Below are 15,155 nucleotides of genomic sequence, written 5' to 3'. Positions count from 1 at the left end.
GTTGGAAAGTGGAAATGGTATTAACATAGCAAATGACTTAGTAATGAATTAGCAATTAATGCTACATCAATCAATACCATTACCAGAGGATGAGAGTGAGATAGAATGTTTTATGTTCTAGGCAAAGTGTTGAAGAAGATGGATGTAAAGGGGGGAAGAACAGGAAGTGGTAAGAAATGCTGGGTGTGTTGGGCTGCTGGAGAGCGGGGTGGCCTTGGAAGAGTCCGGTCTTCAACAGCTTCTTGAAGATAGGGAGGGATGCCCCTGCTCTATCAGGTAACTTAGGCCATTCTACCATCAGGAGAACAACAAATGAACATAGTCTGGAGGGGTGGCAGTGGCAACAATGTTCCTTGGAGGAACTTTGCTATTGAGGGGTAATATAAGCTGAGCGTTTAAGTGGTGGGAGTAGACCATCACTTTGGGCACTAAAGATAGCCCGTGGCTTACGTCTTAAGAGGAGAACTTTGAATAACTCATGTTTAATTAGAGAGTGATTGGCAGCCCCACAACATGGAGACTTCAAACCAGACAAGGTTTGCTAAAAGGTTAAAAGACAGAGGAGGCCTTTGATGACAATCTTCTCTGTCCATATGTGTAAAAGTGTGCTGAACACTTACTACAGGATATAGTATGTATACGGTGCTCAAAGCAGTTCATCATTGAAGACAAAATGTTCTAGGGCCATAGTAATTATGACAAGATCAGCTTTATGAATCTGTTTGATACAAGAAAACCCTGCCTGTTGGAACATTGATACTGCAGAGTGTTCCGTTTCTACAGTATCTGAATAGTAACGTTCCAGCTGGGACTTTGCTGGCTTGTTTTGCTGATTCTGTGTTTATCCCGTCTATAAGTTTGATGCACTGTAGTTTTTCTCTTGATCAATGGTGATGTATGCATGCGAAAAAAAGGACAAACAATAACCGACCGTGGCATTTGCCCCGGCTATACACGGGGGGCAGATTTACACAACCATGCCACGCGCTCCCTACCAACTCTAGATACCGTGGCGTTATTTGAATGACAATACTTTATGCTGTGCAATCACACAGCACTTTTTTCATAAAAGGACAGCGCCAGGCAGCGACAGAATGCACTGAGCCTTTACCCGCCCGGACCAACCATGGCAGTGGGAAAGGTAAGGCTGGCAAACATCCACACTGGCATCCACAACCTCCACTGCTCTCTTTTAATGCTGCAGTTAGAGCTCATTTAATGCAATCATTTGTTGCTCAGAATTCTTAATCTAAATTTTAATAACAGGTTGTTTATTATGAAAAGCAGATGTGTTGGTCACTTATTTAGTTGTCTTCCTTTGTCCTTTGAGTGAAGTAAATTTTCAGGGTTATGTTATGGTTAGTGTTATGAGGCGGGGTAAAATGTATATCTGAAGTTCGAATGGATGCATGGAACGCTGTCATTTATATCCTCTTCCTGAATCTGAGTGAGTGACTGTGTGTATCAAGTCTTTGAGCATCCAGGAGAATAATGCAACTCTCGTCTCAGATTATCTTCTTCGAGGACAGGAACTTCCAGGGTCGTTCCCATGAGTGCAGCAGTGACTGTGCTGACCTGCACTCCTACTTCAACCGGTGCAACTCCATCAGGGTGGAGAGCGGCTGCTTTGTCGTCTACGAGCGCCCCAACTACATGGGCCACCAGTACTTCCTGAAGAGGGGGGACTACTCTGACAACCAGCGCATGATTGGCATCAATGACTGCATCAGATCCTGCAGAATGATTCCCATGGTTAGTGTTTAGGTTTAGATTCAGGTTGAAGTTCATTCATTTTGATTATTTGACAGGGGCCATGTACAGTACAGAACTCCTGAGTTAGCTATGCAGCTAATTTGCATCTGAGGCCCCTGGGCATGGAGATCATAGGACAATGATATGATATATGTGTGTCTGTGTGTGTGTGTGTGTATTATATTTATGTGTGTGTATGTGTGCGTATAGTAAGAACTATGCCGTCTGAAGCAGGCTTTCATATTTCATGTATATTATAAACTCAGCTAAGACCAGCATCTACATTTCTCTTACAAGTGATTTCTGTTTGTCCTCTGTTTTCGGCACATTTTTTTGTTTTGCCTGTTTGTTTGTTTGTTTGTTTGTTTGTGTTTTGTGTTGTCTTCAGTACCGTGGCAACTACAAGCTGCGCTTCTACGAGCGCCCAGAGATGGGCGGTCAGATGATGGAGCTCAACGACGACTGTCCCAACTTTAACGACCGCTTCCACATGAACGATGTGAACTCCTGCAATGTGATGGAGGGCCACTGGCTCATGTACGACCAGCCCAACTACCGCGGCCGTGTCTACTACCTCAGGCCCGGCGAGTACAGGAGGTTCAGCGACTGGGGAGGTCAGGGCCCCAGGGTGGGCTCTCTCAGACGCATCACTGATTTCTAGTCCGCTCCCTCTGTCTCAAATAAACATGTGTGTCTCCAACCACTGTGCCTGGACTGTGTGACTCCCAATGTAGCAGGTCTGAATGAAGAACACTCAGTGATGTGATGACACTCCTGAAAATGGTTTAACGTGTTTTACTTCATTCGCCTCATATGAAATATAGCTGGTTTGGTCAAATTTATTTTGAGTTAAGTTTATTAACTTTGTGATTGTATCAATAATGTAGTTACATACAGTAACATGAAAAATTATATACTTGTTTAATTACATAATATAATACTAACAGTGACTCTCAATATAATCCTCTTCATATAATATCAAATTTAAGATTTATTGATACTTGACAGAATTTGCCAAGTGAGCTATTTTATGATTTTACACAGCTTTTGTATTCAGTGTAGGCCTATCAAAAGGAACTCTCCAGTTTCTATTTGCAGGATTATCCTAACGTATTGTGGCTAGTGTTGTCCACAGCACGGGTACAAAACAATTCCCAGTACTGCTGACTGGATCAAACCCAATAAAAGATGATGCCAGCATTTAGATTGTGTATATACTGTATAATGGTAGTCAATGCACAGACAAATTCTTGCACAAGTGCTGGCAGTTTCAATCAAGTCAAAACTTACAACAACATTTATCTTGGATCATGTGTGGATAGTTTAATTTGCATACGATCACAAGAATAGGAATTAACAGTAGGCTGTTGAACAGTGCATTCTGTAACATGTCTGTATAAACACAAACACACACCATACAATTTTCTGTATTATGATAACCACAACTAACAATCTCTTACATACGTCTTACATGGCTGCTGTCATCCATGACAAAGATATATATTGGCAGGCTGATTACATGTTTGAAAGGGTTAACGAACAGGCATAGCCATAAGATTGTGTTGTTCAGGTAGGAACCGGACCAGCTCAGGGCCACGTCAGTTCCTGGGTCGGTCATTGGGTTTGAGTGTGAGTCAGTGTACAGTCCACAATCTCTCTTTCTATCATGGTCTGAACTCAATGAAAAGCATGGGGAAATCAGGTCTGTTTGTGCACGGTGGAGTTTCTGCTGTGTCATGTAAAATATAAGTAAGGTTACCCTAGACACATCAACATGAGAAAACAATCAATCACAACTGTAATAGTAATGAGCCTTATGGGGTAACTGTTTGCAAGTGAGCATGACTGCATTTATTTCATTTGATTTGGTTTAAAAATGGATGCTGACAGGTGGACCGTGATGCCAAGGAAGGACAAGCCTGGTTATGAGTGCCCTCAGCTTGTGATGCGTTTGAAGGAGCCAATTCTGGGACTCATGCCGCCCCACTCGTTGAAGCGGCGGTACTCGCCAGGCCTCAGCAGGTACTGGCGCCCCCTGTAGTTGGGGTGCTCGTAGAACAGCCAATAGCCGTCCATGACATTGCACGAGTGGATGTCGTTGTAGTGGAAGCGGTCGTACAGCGAGGGGCAATCGTCGGTGAACTCCATCATCTGACCGCTAAAGTCCGCGCGCTCATAGATGCGGACGCGGTGCGATCCCTGGTGCTGCAGGACACAGAGAGAGAGAGAGAGAGAGAGAGAGAGAGAGAGAGAGAGAGAGAGAGAGAGAGAGAGAGAGAGAGAGAGAGAGAGCATGTCAAAAAAGGTCAAAAGGTCAAAACAGGGACGCTCAGCAACACAATAACACCACTGCCACCCCAACCCCAACCCCCATTCTCGAGCCCCTGGGAGTGGACACGCACCTGGGGGATCAAGCGGCAGGATCGGACGCAGTCGTTGAAACCCATCCAACGCTGATAGTCGGGGTACTCGCCGCGGCGCAGGAAGTACTGGTAGCCCATGAAGTTGGGCCGCTCGTACACCATCCAGCTGCCGCTCTCCACCTGGATGGAGTTGCAGCGGCTGAAGTGCGAGTGCAGATCGGCACAGTCGCTGCTGCACTCATACGAGCGCCCCTGGAAGTTCCTGTCCTCATAGAAGATGATCTGGAAAACGGGATTATCAGGGGGGTGGGGTTGTGTTCGTCAGTTCACCCAGGTAGGCACCGAAAACGACATTCCCTCCCAAAAAAGAACAGAAATTGAGTGTGTTTGTGTCGTGTGTGTGTGAGAGAGGGAGAGAGAGAAAGAGAGTCAGCGAGCGAGAGAGTGCACACTGACTTTTGGCCGTCGTTAGAGACGGGTTCAGCAACAGGGACTTCCCTGAGCTCCTGGCCTCATTGCCTTCGGCTTAGTAACTTATGCACGTAGGATGAGGCACAAAAGATGCATAGCAAAACAACCAGCCTTACCTTTCCCATTGTGTTGGCTAACTTTGGTCACTGTATAACGCACTCACACACACACACAGAGGAGCATCAACCCTCTTTATATCCCCTAAACAAATAGCGACATTGTCATGCAAATCGGGAAAACTAACATGTCAGCTTTTCCCCTGCTGACAAGCAAGGTCAGAAGGACTATGGAAGAGGTGCACTGAAGCATTAATAATCTTTATCCGACAGTTATGATCTGTACAATGTGTCACTGAGCCAAAGGTACATGACATTTTACTTTCTCAACAACTTCAGGACCAGGGCTGTGAAGACTTGACCCACCTGTGGGGGACCGTGGTGTGACCTTACATCACACGGCTCTGTGCTGGTTCTTGAAGATTGCTGAATTAGACACAGGCGAAAATGGTCACACTCTATGGCTGGCAACTGCGCATCATGTGTGAAAATGCTAGATAAACAAAAACAAATCAACAGACACAACAATCACCTTTTCAATAGGAGATCAGATTCTATATCAATACATGATGCAATTGACAACAACTACAACTCCTTAGTCCTGCTCCATGCCTGGCAGCAGACCAACAGCAGACAGACAGAGCAGGGGTCTATGCTGAGGTACAGTTATGTGCACTACAGTAAGTGTGTGAGTGCATGTATGCAAGCGTATACGTGAGAATGTGGGTGCATGTGTGAGTGTGTGTGAGTTTATGTGTGTGTGTGTGTGTGTGTGTGTGTGTGCGTGTGTGCAGATACAGTAAATGCTTGACAGTACATTCAAGTCCAGAGCCTTAACACAAACCCCTGATTCTTGGCCACAGGAAATATGCTGAGGACCCTTTCACATTAATTTTGTCAGGAGGGTGGATAAGGGTCAGGGTTCCCAACAACTTTGTGTCGTAATTGCCTATTTCTAGTGTAAGGTGATAAAAGTCATTTCCTCAAATGTTCCTTTAAAAGTGTTATTTACCATGTGTATGTATACCATACCTTAAGAGGCTCGACATTTCTGATATTGTCATTCATGTGCAATGCGTGTGATAGTACAGCTGATGAAAATATCATTATCAACATAATAATTAGTTACCAAGTAAGTAACATTTGTTTTATCAGGAAATTGTGTTAAGGTATAGATTAAGAATTGTACAAACCAATCTCACAAATATACAAATAGTATCAAGTAGCAAGGAATCTATTGGGAAACATGTCAAAACCTTGGCATTAAGAATGTTTTATTTTGCTTTATTTTCATTTAAAGGTTTCTTGGCCATGTGCTTGTGTTGACAAACACAATGGCAGACAAGACTCCACCAACCAGGTCCTCTAGAGGGTGCTGAAGAGACCTTTGATGGCGTGTACCTGGCTTGGCGATTCAAGTGACACCCTGGTCTCCTTTGCACAGGGCATCCATTTGAGGGAAGCATGATTCGTCATGAGTCCTGAGATTGCCCACTTCACAGCAAGGGCCTCTCATTCTACAGCTGCATATATTGCAGCTGTAGAATGAGAGTAATTTGAACAATGCCAATTGATCACACATCTTGTGCAGTAGAAATAAGCACATACTCCTCATCTCAAGAGATTGAGCTTAGTATGCTGCCCTACAAAGGCAAAAGGCAGTAACTGCATTTTTGGTCAAAAATGGGTTATTGTCATTTGTGGGATGTTAAAGACTTCCTCTATCATGTGGATAAATTAGGTGGATAATGGCCCAATCCCAATGTCAGCCCTAAAGACTAAGAACTAAAGACTCACAGACTTAATTGATCTCAGGTGCTAAGTGAGTGAGTGTGTGAGGCCACATAGGCTCAGATAGGTATTTGGGATTGGGACTGCACTTCACGAGATCACATGTACCTTGGCGATGTTTACTAACAAAGACGGTGCTAACATTTGCACCATGCACGTGTGTCGTGCGTGCTGTTGTTTACCTTCATTTCCGGATTTTTCTATGATCTCCGCGGTAAACGTCACAACACTTTGAACTGTGGGTAATTCCCTTAGGTTAAGTCTGCACCGATGCAGACTCACGGAAAGGGCTCGGTAAGTCTGTACTCAAACCCTCCCGCCCGTTGTAATTCGACATTGGGACAGCCCTAAACCCTTACGAATTTCGCGAGAACGCGCACCAAAGTCCGTGAGTTCGTGAGTCCGGACATTGGGATTGGGCCAATCTGGTCATGTGGATGACCAGAGTGTCAAACTGAGAAAAATGACTTTAAAGTTTTTTGCTTTGTCTATACAAATGTATTATAGGTAGAGCAATGAAAATCTGGTGAGTCGTTGCCCTGATGACGAGATATGTGTGTATAAAAAATATTGTGCTCAAACTTGACCTTTGACTCTTATTTGTCAGATACTGTATTACATTTGCCTGGGTGCTCCCATCCTGCCTTGCACGGTGATTTCTTTCACGCTGCTAAGGCAGTCTGGACACTAACACCCAAATTTTCGCCTGATGTTGGTAACCAATCACAAAACATTCGAGAAGTTTCCGTTGCCTTCTTGCGTCTACATTCGACGCCAAAGGATTTACGGTACGTGTCCATTATCCCGGCAAAAGCCACCGCGCCGCACATAGCCCATTCATTGCCTATGGAGAGCGGCAAGGCGTGGTTAACGCTTCCGCAATGCATGTTGGGAAGGCGGCGCGGTCATTTGAACAGAGGCGGTGCGTCAAAAAGTTGGGCTCTGCTGAACTTTATGCAAATGAAAGCGGTAAACGCGAGGCAGCTAGCCAATGAAAGTACGTCTTCGGTAAACAAGTGTTCTCCTTTGCTCTAGTCCTCCGGTCCGGAACCATAGCCTGCCAGAAATATTTGTTCCGCCTGATAATTGTCTTGTTATTATATTATATAGCGGCTAAGCCATTAAGTTTGGAACAAGTTCGCCACTGCACCTTATCAAAATGACCTTGTTGGCAACTTGAACCAAGACAGAAAGGTGCTTTGGAGGAACATGGTAGTGATATTTGTGAGTATTTCAATAAAATATGTTAAAATTCCTTGCACTGGCTAATAGTATTGCGTATTAAGTAGGCTAGCTTCACTTTAGTTGCCTACGTGTGCTGGCATTGTGTATTACGATTTAATAAACTACTTCCTACTACACGCCCACAAGCGGCGACGAAGAGAGGGTCTAGGCATCTGCAAGCGTCTACGCGCCGCAATAGTAGACACGTACCGTTACACTGATGTCAATGGCAGCCCTTCGCGTTGCATATGAACGTGCGGGGGCACCTTCGGCTTCCGATATTGACGCCAGGGGGCTTGGCATGCGTCCTCGTTCGACGAGTTGGGTGTGAGACCGTGTTGGATGAGCTATGCGCATTTGATAGACATCCGTGGCGCCCAATGAACGGATCTGGGCATTTTGTCAAATACGAGAAAATGAACGTCTGATTGCTAGGGGTGCAACGGATCGAAAAAGTCACGGTTCGGATCGTTCCTCGGATCAAGAGTCACGGATTGGATCATTTTTCGGATCAGAAAAAATAAAAAAAAGAGAAGACAAGACAAATAAACATAGTTTTGTCTTTGACGGGATGTTGTAATGTAGCTCAAGCACTTTCAGCATGTGTTTAAAGTAGGCTAGTGTTGTCACGATACCAAAATTATTGTTTCGATACCGATATTAAGTCAATAATGACTTTTTCGATGCTTTTTTACCATTTGATTTGGTGTTTAATCACCAGTAGCCTAGCCTTATATTGAATATTGTGTGATCATTCACACCAGTGGCCATCCAAGATTCTGCTTGACCCTCCACACACAATCTGCATAATTACTAGTAGCTACAAATGTTTAGTCATTTGTGTACTGATTTAGCATATCTTTAATGTGGTGTGTAGGAGTGCGCATAGGAGGTGTGTAATTGAGTCCCTGTCGCTTTAAGAAATACGTGAGGGTAATTAGCCTTCAGTCTCACGGTTTCATAAACTAAGTTGGATACAGTGCATGATGACAAGGATATGTGGATGCAATTCGTTATGCTTTCTATGTCATTCGATAAAATACATGTTAATAAAACTAACAAGTCGAAGAAAATCTTTCTGGGATCATAAAAGAGATGAGTGTCTTGCAATGCTCCTTTATGATTTTAGTGAGCACAAGCTATCTCCAGATGTACAAGTTAGCCAAGGTTGCGTAGCTTATTGCTGACATTGAACCCAACAGTAGGCTAAGCCTAAATGACCTAAATATCATAGCATAGGTAGGTGCGCAACAAACTTGAGAGATGTAAGTGTGCACAAACAAACTTGATATTAGGCTATTATTGTGTGCAGCCACATCAGCACTTAAACCAGCAGCCATGTATTGCTGGTTATGGCATGACCGCTAATAACGTGTGTGAGAGCAGAAAAGACGCGCAGGCAGGCTAGGGGAGCAGAGCCTACGGCTCTGTAGGGAGGGACTTCAAAAGAACACACGGACATTATTATTAATAATTATTATAAATCAATCCGCGGATCATGTGTGTGCCGAACCGTAGATACTGATCCGAACGGATCACGGATCAATGATGATCCGTTTCACCACTACTGATTGCCAGACCACGTCTCATTTGAGAAGTGGTAGGCGTTAGCCAGGCTAGTATTACATACTAAAAGTTATGCAAAGGCAAAAGTAACTCGCATATAATCAATTCCATCATATAGGAGATAATTAACTCAACACCTTAGTCTAATGATCATGGCATTTGTTTCAGACACACAATTACTTAGACATTTAGTTGTTGCTATAGAGTGCTAGGAGTGCATTCAGTGGTCACTTGCTGCGTTTACATGAGCGCTTTAATTCCGAATAAAACCAACTTAATTCAGAATAAAAATCCGCTTTTAAAAAAGACCATGTATTCCGCTAGAAAATGATTATTCGGAATTAAACTTAATTCCAAAATAAGTGGGTGGTTTATTCCGATGTTAAAGCGGAATGAACTCATTCCTTGATAATGTAAACCTTTACGAGGAGGAAGAAGAATAAGCGCATGCTTGTTTCATTGCAAATTCGGCTCCGTCTTCTTCCCCCCTTTTCCGACACTCTTCTCCTCCTCAGCTAGCAAACGTGAAGCTTGATAATATTCTTGAGCTGCTGGTTAAATAGTAGGCCTATTATCAGAATGACTGCGAAAACAGTTTTTATTCTAACAAAAAATAAATTGCTCTACCGCACACTAGACTTTTACTCACATTTATTGAGAGCGACTGTTATGGCCTGGCTCAGTATGTCGGCAAAGGTGCATGTAGCGAATGTGTGCTGAGATGTGAATGTATGAGTGCAAAAGCAAAAAACACGACGGCAGCTCTCCAAAAGTCCTAAAAGCAGCCCTGCCTCTGAACAGGGGTGCACAGTGTCCTTTATACACCTGTGTATTAGTAGCTTAACGAGAACAGCCACGCCCACGCCAGCAATTACCTGCAAGGAGGGAAAGACACAGAGCATGCAAGCAGGAAGAACGGCCTGCAGTCTGCAGTCTGCAGCCGTCACAGCGACCAATGCGTTTCGCACAAGGCGTCCTCAGGTTCGCTCAGGTATGGTCTGAGCTCACAGGTGTCTTTAACCCTTTAAGGTCCTGCTCAACCGTTTGGTAGACCACACTTTAAGTCACAATATCTCAGTGAATAATGCATTTAGCTTAACTCAACCTGAATGAGCCTTCTCTACCACTTGGTTTAGTTGTGCTATCCCAAAAAAATCCACTAGATGGCACTGTGTATGCTTTGCCAGTTCTCCTTCAAACAGGAAGTGAGACAAAGGAAATGTGATCGTCAAATGAGGACTGATTTTGGCAATATTTTCAAACTCCAGACTCAAGTTTTAACCCCCCTGATGCAATAAAGACACCCTTTCAGTATTTTAAATCTTCACTGACGAGATGATTGTCCAAATCTCTCAGCACACCAATCTCTACTCTGCCCAGGAACTGGGGGATCCAATCAGGACCAGCCCTGAAGAGATTGAAAAGTTCCTGTCTATGTTACTTTTCATGGGTGTTTTCAACTTCCCAGCCATAGATGACTATTGGCACTATGAGTTACGTTTCAGTGTGATAGCTGATACAATGCCAAGGAGAAGATTCAAGCTGTTACGCCGGTACATTCACTTCAATGATAATCAGCAGTGCGATGGCAGTCCAGACCGGTTCTACAAAATTCGCCCCCTTTTTGACATGCTTCGCCAGCAGTGTCTTCTGATCCCATCAACTTACCAGCACAGTGTGGATGAGGTCATGGTGGCATTTAAAGGCACAAGAGCTGGCTCTCTCCGTCAGTACATCGCCAACAAGCCAGATAAGTGGGGCTTCAAGTTGTTCTGCAGGGCCAGTTCACCTGGCATCATTCATGACCTGCTGCTGTATCAGGGTGCATCCACTTTCTTCAACATTACTCTAACTGAGCAGGAGGAGGCGCTGGGTCTAGGGGCCAAACTGGTAACAACGTTATGCAAAACTATACCACTGCCCTGTCTTTCAGTTGTGCTCTGTGACAACTACTTCACCAGTTTTGACTTGATCCAGAACCTGCATGGAAACCTGGGCCTCAGATGCATTGGCACTGTCCGACCAGACCGCATGGGTGGAGCAACCTTGAAGACGGACAAAGAGCTGATGAAGGAAGGACGTGGAGCTTTTGACTACAGGTCTACTGAAGGGGTGATAGCAGTGAAATGGGTTGACAATAAATGTGTTAACCTGCTTAGCAATGCCTGTGGGATCGCACCTGTTTCCTCTGTCAAACGGTGGAGCAAAGAGGCCAACACAAAGATTGCCGTCCCGTGCCCATCACTCATTCCTGCCTACAATCAGCATATGGGAGGCATTGATCTCTCTGACATGCTGGTGCACTTGTACAAGACCCCAGCGAAATCAAGGCGATGGTACTTTCCCCTTTTTGGATACATCCTTGACCTGTGCATCTCAAATGCCTGGCTTATCTACAAGAGGGACTGCAGTCTCCTGAACGAAACACCGCAGCCTCTCAAAATGTTCCGTCTGGCAGTTGCCCACACTTTGGCACAAGTCAACAAGCCACCATCCAAAGTTGGCCGACCATCATCATCCTCTCCACCACACATGCCATCTCAGAAAAAATCCACCACCCCAAGACCCTCACAGCCACAACCAGATGTGCGATATGACAACTGTGGACATTTGCCACTTTGCCACTCTGACAAGTGGGGGAGGTGCAACCTCTGTCCAAAGGGAGTATCAAGATGGAAATGCCAAAAATGCAATGTGTTCCTGTGTTTGAACGCGAACCAGGGATGCTTCACAACATACCATCAGAAAAAGTAAAAGAAGACCCCACACACACACACACACACACACACACTCACACACACACACTCACACACACACATTCCCACACGTTTAGCTGACCACTTCTTTCCCACCTGATGCTGTTTTGTAGTGTTGACGCCATCTACCAGTGTCCATTAAATGACCAGCACACACACATACAGTAAAAGAAGAGAAGCCCATAATCATTGCGGTTGCAAAAAAGGTCAAAAGCCATTTATCAAGGGCCATTTGTGCTGTTGCACGACCTCCACATCACTGAACCCTGACCCCACTTCCCCATCCTCTCTCTCTCGCGCTCTCTCTCACACACACTCGCTCTCTCTCTCTCTCTCACACACACACACACGGCCGACCATCATCATCCTCTCCACGTGCTGTTGCACGACCTCCACATCACTGAACCCTGACCCCACTTCCATCCTCGCTCTCTCGCACGCACGCACGCACGCACACACACACACACACACACACAGTAAAAGAAGAGAAGTGCTGTTGCACCCCTGACCATAATCATTGCGGTTGCAAAAATGGTCAAAGGTCATTTATCAAGGGCCATTTGTGCTGTTGCACAACCTCAAAAACAGTGTTGTAGTGTTGCCTATGCCCATGTAATTAATGACATAAGAATAAATAAAAAAGACATGGAAGAAATAACCTTTTTATTTGAGTTGTTCTTAATGTTTTTTGTATGCATAAAGGTATCTGACGTTTACTATGAACAGACATCTCAACCGTTTGGTAGAGGCCTATATCTAGAAAACTGTGGGGTCTGAGTTTGAAAAAACAATTGACTTTTGTTATTGCTGTCCTACTTACAAAAGAAATGCAAAAAGATATTTTTTCCATTGCTTTTTTCTTGGTGCGGACCTTAAAGGGTTAAATTACCACCGTCACATGACCAGTTGTTTTTAAAGTATTTTTTTTTTTGAATGGCAATATATAATATAATTACTACCATGAATCGTAATACTTGTATTTCATCTACTTGATCAGATCTTGATCGCTTGGGGCCCATCCGAGTAGCCTACATCTTTATAAAATAACAGGTTATGTGGTAGGAATGTTAAGACTTAACTGAGATATAAATAGATTCATAGTTCAAATATTTAGGATCGTGCTTTGTCATGAAACTTATGAATGGCAGAGGCTTTGGTGTTACTTTTTAAAACTTTTTCTAATTTATTAGAGCCTGGAGTTCGAGTTCTGAGAAACATGCGGCCCGTTTCTAGCCTAGAAATCTAGACGCCCCTAGCGGCAGCTAGCCCGTTTCGCCCTTTTGATCAGGATTTTCATGCTCCATACATCACGTCTTTATAGGTTTGGCGTGTACGCGCACAACCCAGTGTTCATCAAACCCGTGTTGATTAAACTAATTCATAACCGGCGAGGTGGAACAAACAGCTCTGGTTTAGTCGGCTCAGGTGGGGTATACTACGAATCTCGCTGAACATAACCAGGCTTTCTTCGGATAACCTGGATCGATAAACACGAAAGTCGCAATCAGAGTTGAGTGGTATTGGCATACCGTCGGCATATTGCCGACGGTTGCCTTTCGTTGTTGAGCCCCGCTCTCATTCTTTCTTTCCGACATTCTTCTCACTAAACAGTAACGTGAATGACGTATATTTTTTAAAACAAATTTGACCGCCGTATTTGCCCAATCAGCGTCTTGCTACTGCTTTAAATATTTATTTTGGACCAATTAAATTTAATGTTTATTCTCTTATGTAAATTTTAATTAACTATTATTTTTTTATGGCCAATAGGGGGCCCCCTGACACGTGGGGCCCCTAGGCTGCAGCCATATCTAGCCTATGCGATGATCCGCGCCTGCTGCCGACGGTCGGCCGGTCGGGTTGGTGTGTCCAGGCCTTAAGATACCATGTGATACAGCGACGCTAAAACATATCCACTTTCGTATGACAGCATACCCTGGCTTTGAGTGCAACATACCTCGCCCCCCCCATAGGTGTCCTCCCTGAGACAAAACTATGCCATAATCAGCACAGCATGAATTTGTATTTCTGTCAATCCTCCTCTCCTGTGTGGTCATGCAGAAAAAACTGGCACTGGCTTCAGAATAGTAGGCTGCCTCTTGTCACCACTATCCGATTCATCTACTGCTGGTGTAAACAGTTAACTTCAGTCAAGTTTTGCAGAGAGGAACTGGATATGGATCCAAAGTGTGCAGGGAGACTAATTAATGCTTTATTGTCACTGTCCCTGACCGCACAGCTGTCAACCACCTGACCGCAATACAGGAACAGCTGAGGGCTCAGTGATAGGCCGACTACTGGCGAGGATATTCACAGGCGCAGCTTCAGGAAGCGGGCTACCAGCACTTGACTGTGAACCACAGCTACAATTTTGTCAACCCAGAAACTGGAGTTCATACTCAGAATGTGGAACGCATGTGGGGAACAGCAAAGTGGAGAAACAAGGTTCATAGAGGAACAGCCCGCCAGCACCTTGACTCATACCTTGTTGAGTTTATATGGCGTCAAAGCCACAAGGATGTTTTTGACAGTATTGGCAGCAATTGCCAAATTCTATCCTCCTGCTTAAAGTAGGCTACACCACCTCACAACCATAACCACATAACCACAACCATAAATATTTTTTTTTCTGTGTACTTCTTAGCATTTTATTGGGCTACTGTAGCTACCTAGAAGAAAACCAAACACTCTCTTAAACTCTTAGAATTAATTTTAAAAGTAGTCAAATTTGATCGTTGACAAACTTTATTACACGCTACGACACCCAAAACGACCAAATTGTGTGATTTGGTGCGTTTTAAACACGGCCTCAAAAATGGTAACAGTTAACCCCAAAGTACCTTGGTCTGCACCCAGCGATGTAAGTAGGTCCTTGGTGCCTGAAGTGACGTATGGTTGTATTAGTATCTTGGTATACTCCACACTGCCCCAGGTTTCATTCTGTTCTAGCGGAGCTGTTACTTCGCTGTTGGTGAACGAGGTGGGGAGACGAGTAACCGACGATCGGTGGAGGACTGAGGTATTTCCGATTGCTTGCTGGTTGCGGTGCAGGGACGAAGCTTGGCTAGGCCCACACGGAGATGCTGGGCTTGTTCGCTGGCTTGCTTGCTGGATTAGGGCTGTGGAACTGCTGTGGGGCACCTGGCGCTGCTGGTGGCGGTATTGTTGACTTGTAT

At 44.5% G+C, this 15,155-nt stretch overlaps 3 protein-coding genes across 3 annotated transcripts; 2 read left to right on the top strand and 1 right to left on the bottom strand.

Annotated features, from left to right (window-relative positions):
• The first annotated feature begins 1,031 nt into the window (after positions 1-1,031).
• LOC134070841 (gamma-crystallin M2-like) lies at positions 1,032-2,452 on the top strand. Its single transcript, XM_062527309.1, has 3 exons — positions 1,032-1,141; positions 1,510-1,752; positions 2,141-2,452. The coding sequence occupies exons 1-3, from the start codon at positions 1,127-1,129 to the stop codon at positions 2,411-2,413; spliced, it is 531 nt and encodes a 176-aa protein (XP_062383293.1). The 5' UTR covers positions 1,032-1,126; the 3' UTR covers positions 2,414-2,452.
• Positions 2,453-3,574: 1,122 nt separating this feature from the next.
• LOC134070844 (gamma-crystallin M2-like) lies at positions 3,575-4,774 on the bottom strand. The gene is made up of 3 exons (XM_062527312.1): positions 4,703-4,774; positions 4,155-4,397; positions 3,575-3,957 (listed from the first exon to the last, which is right to left on the bottom strand). Exons 1-3 carry the CDS (start codon positions 4,709-4,711, stop codon positions 3,688-3,690), a joined length of 522 nt encoding a protein of 173 aa, XP_062383296.1. The 5' UTR covers positions 4,712-4,774; the 3' UTR covers positions 3,575-3,687.
• Positions 4,775-10,558: 5,784 nt separating this feature from the next.
• Positions 10,559-13,190, top strand: LOC134071011 (piggyBac transposable element-derived protein 3-like). Its single transcript, XM_062527574.1, has 2 exons — positions 10,559-11,722; positions 13,170-13,190. Exons 1-2 carry the CDS (start codon positions 10,559-10,561, stop codon positions 13,188-13,190), a joined length of 1,185 nt encoding a protein of 394 aa, XP_062383558.1.
• The last annotated feature ends 1,965 nt before the right edge of the window (positions 13,191-15,155 follow it).

The sequence above is a fragment of the Sardina pilchardus genome, chromosome 23, assembly GCF_963854185.1.
Source record: "Sardina pilchardus chromosome 23, fSarPil1.1, whole genome shotgun sequence".
Lineage (NCBI taxonomy): Eukaryota > Metazoa > Chordata > Actinopteri > Clupeiformes > Clupeidae > Sardina > Sardina pilchardus.
This window is presented reverse-complemented; position numbering and strand designations above follow the sequence as displayed.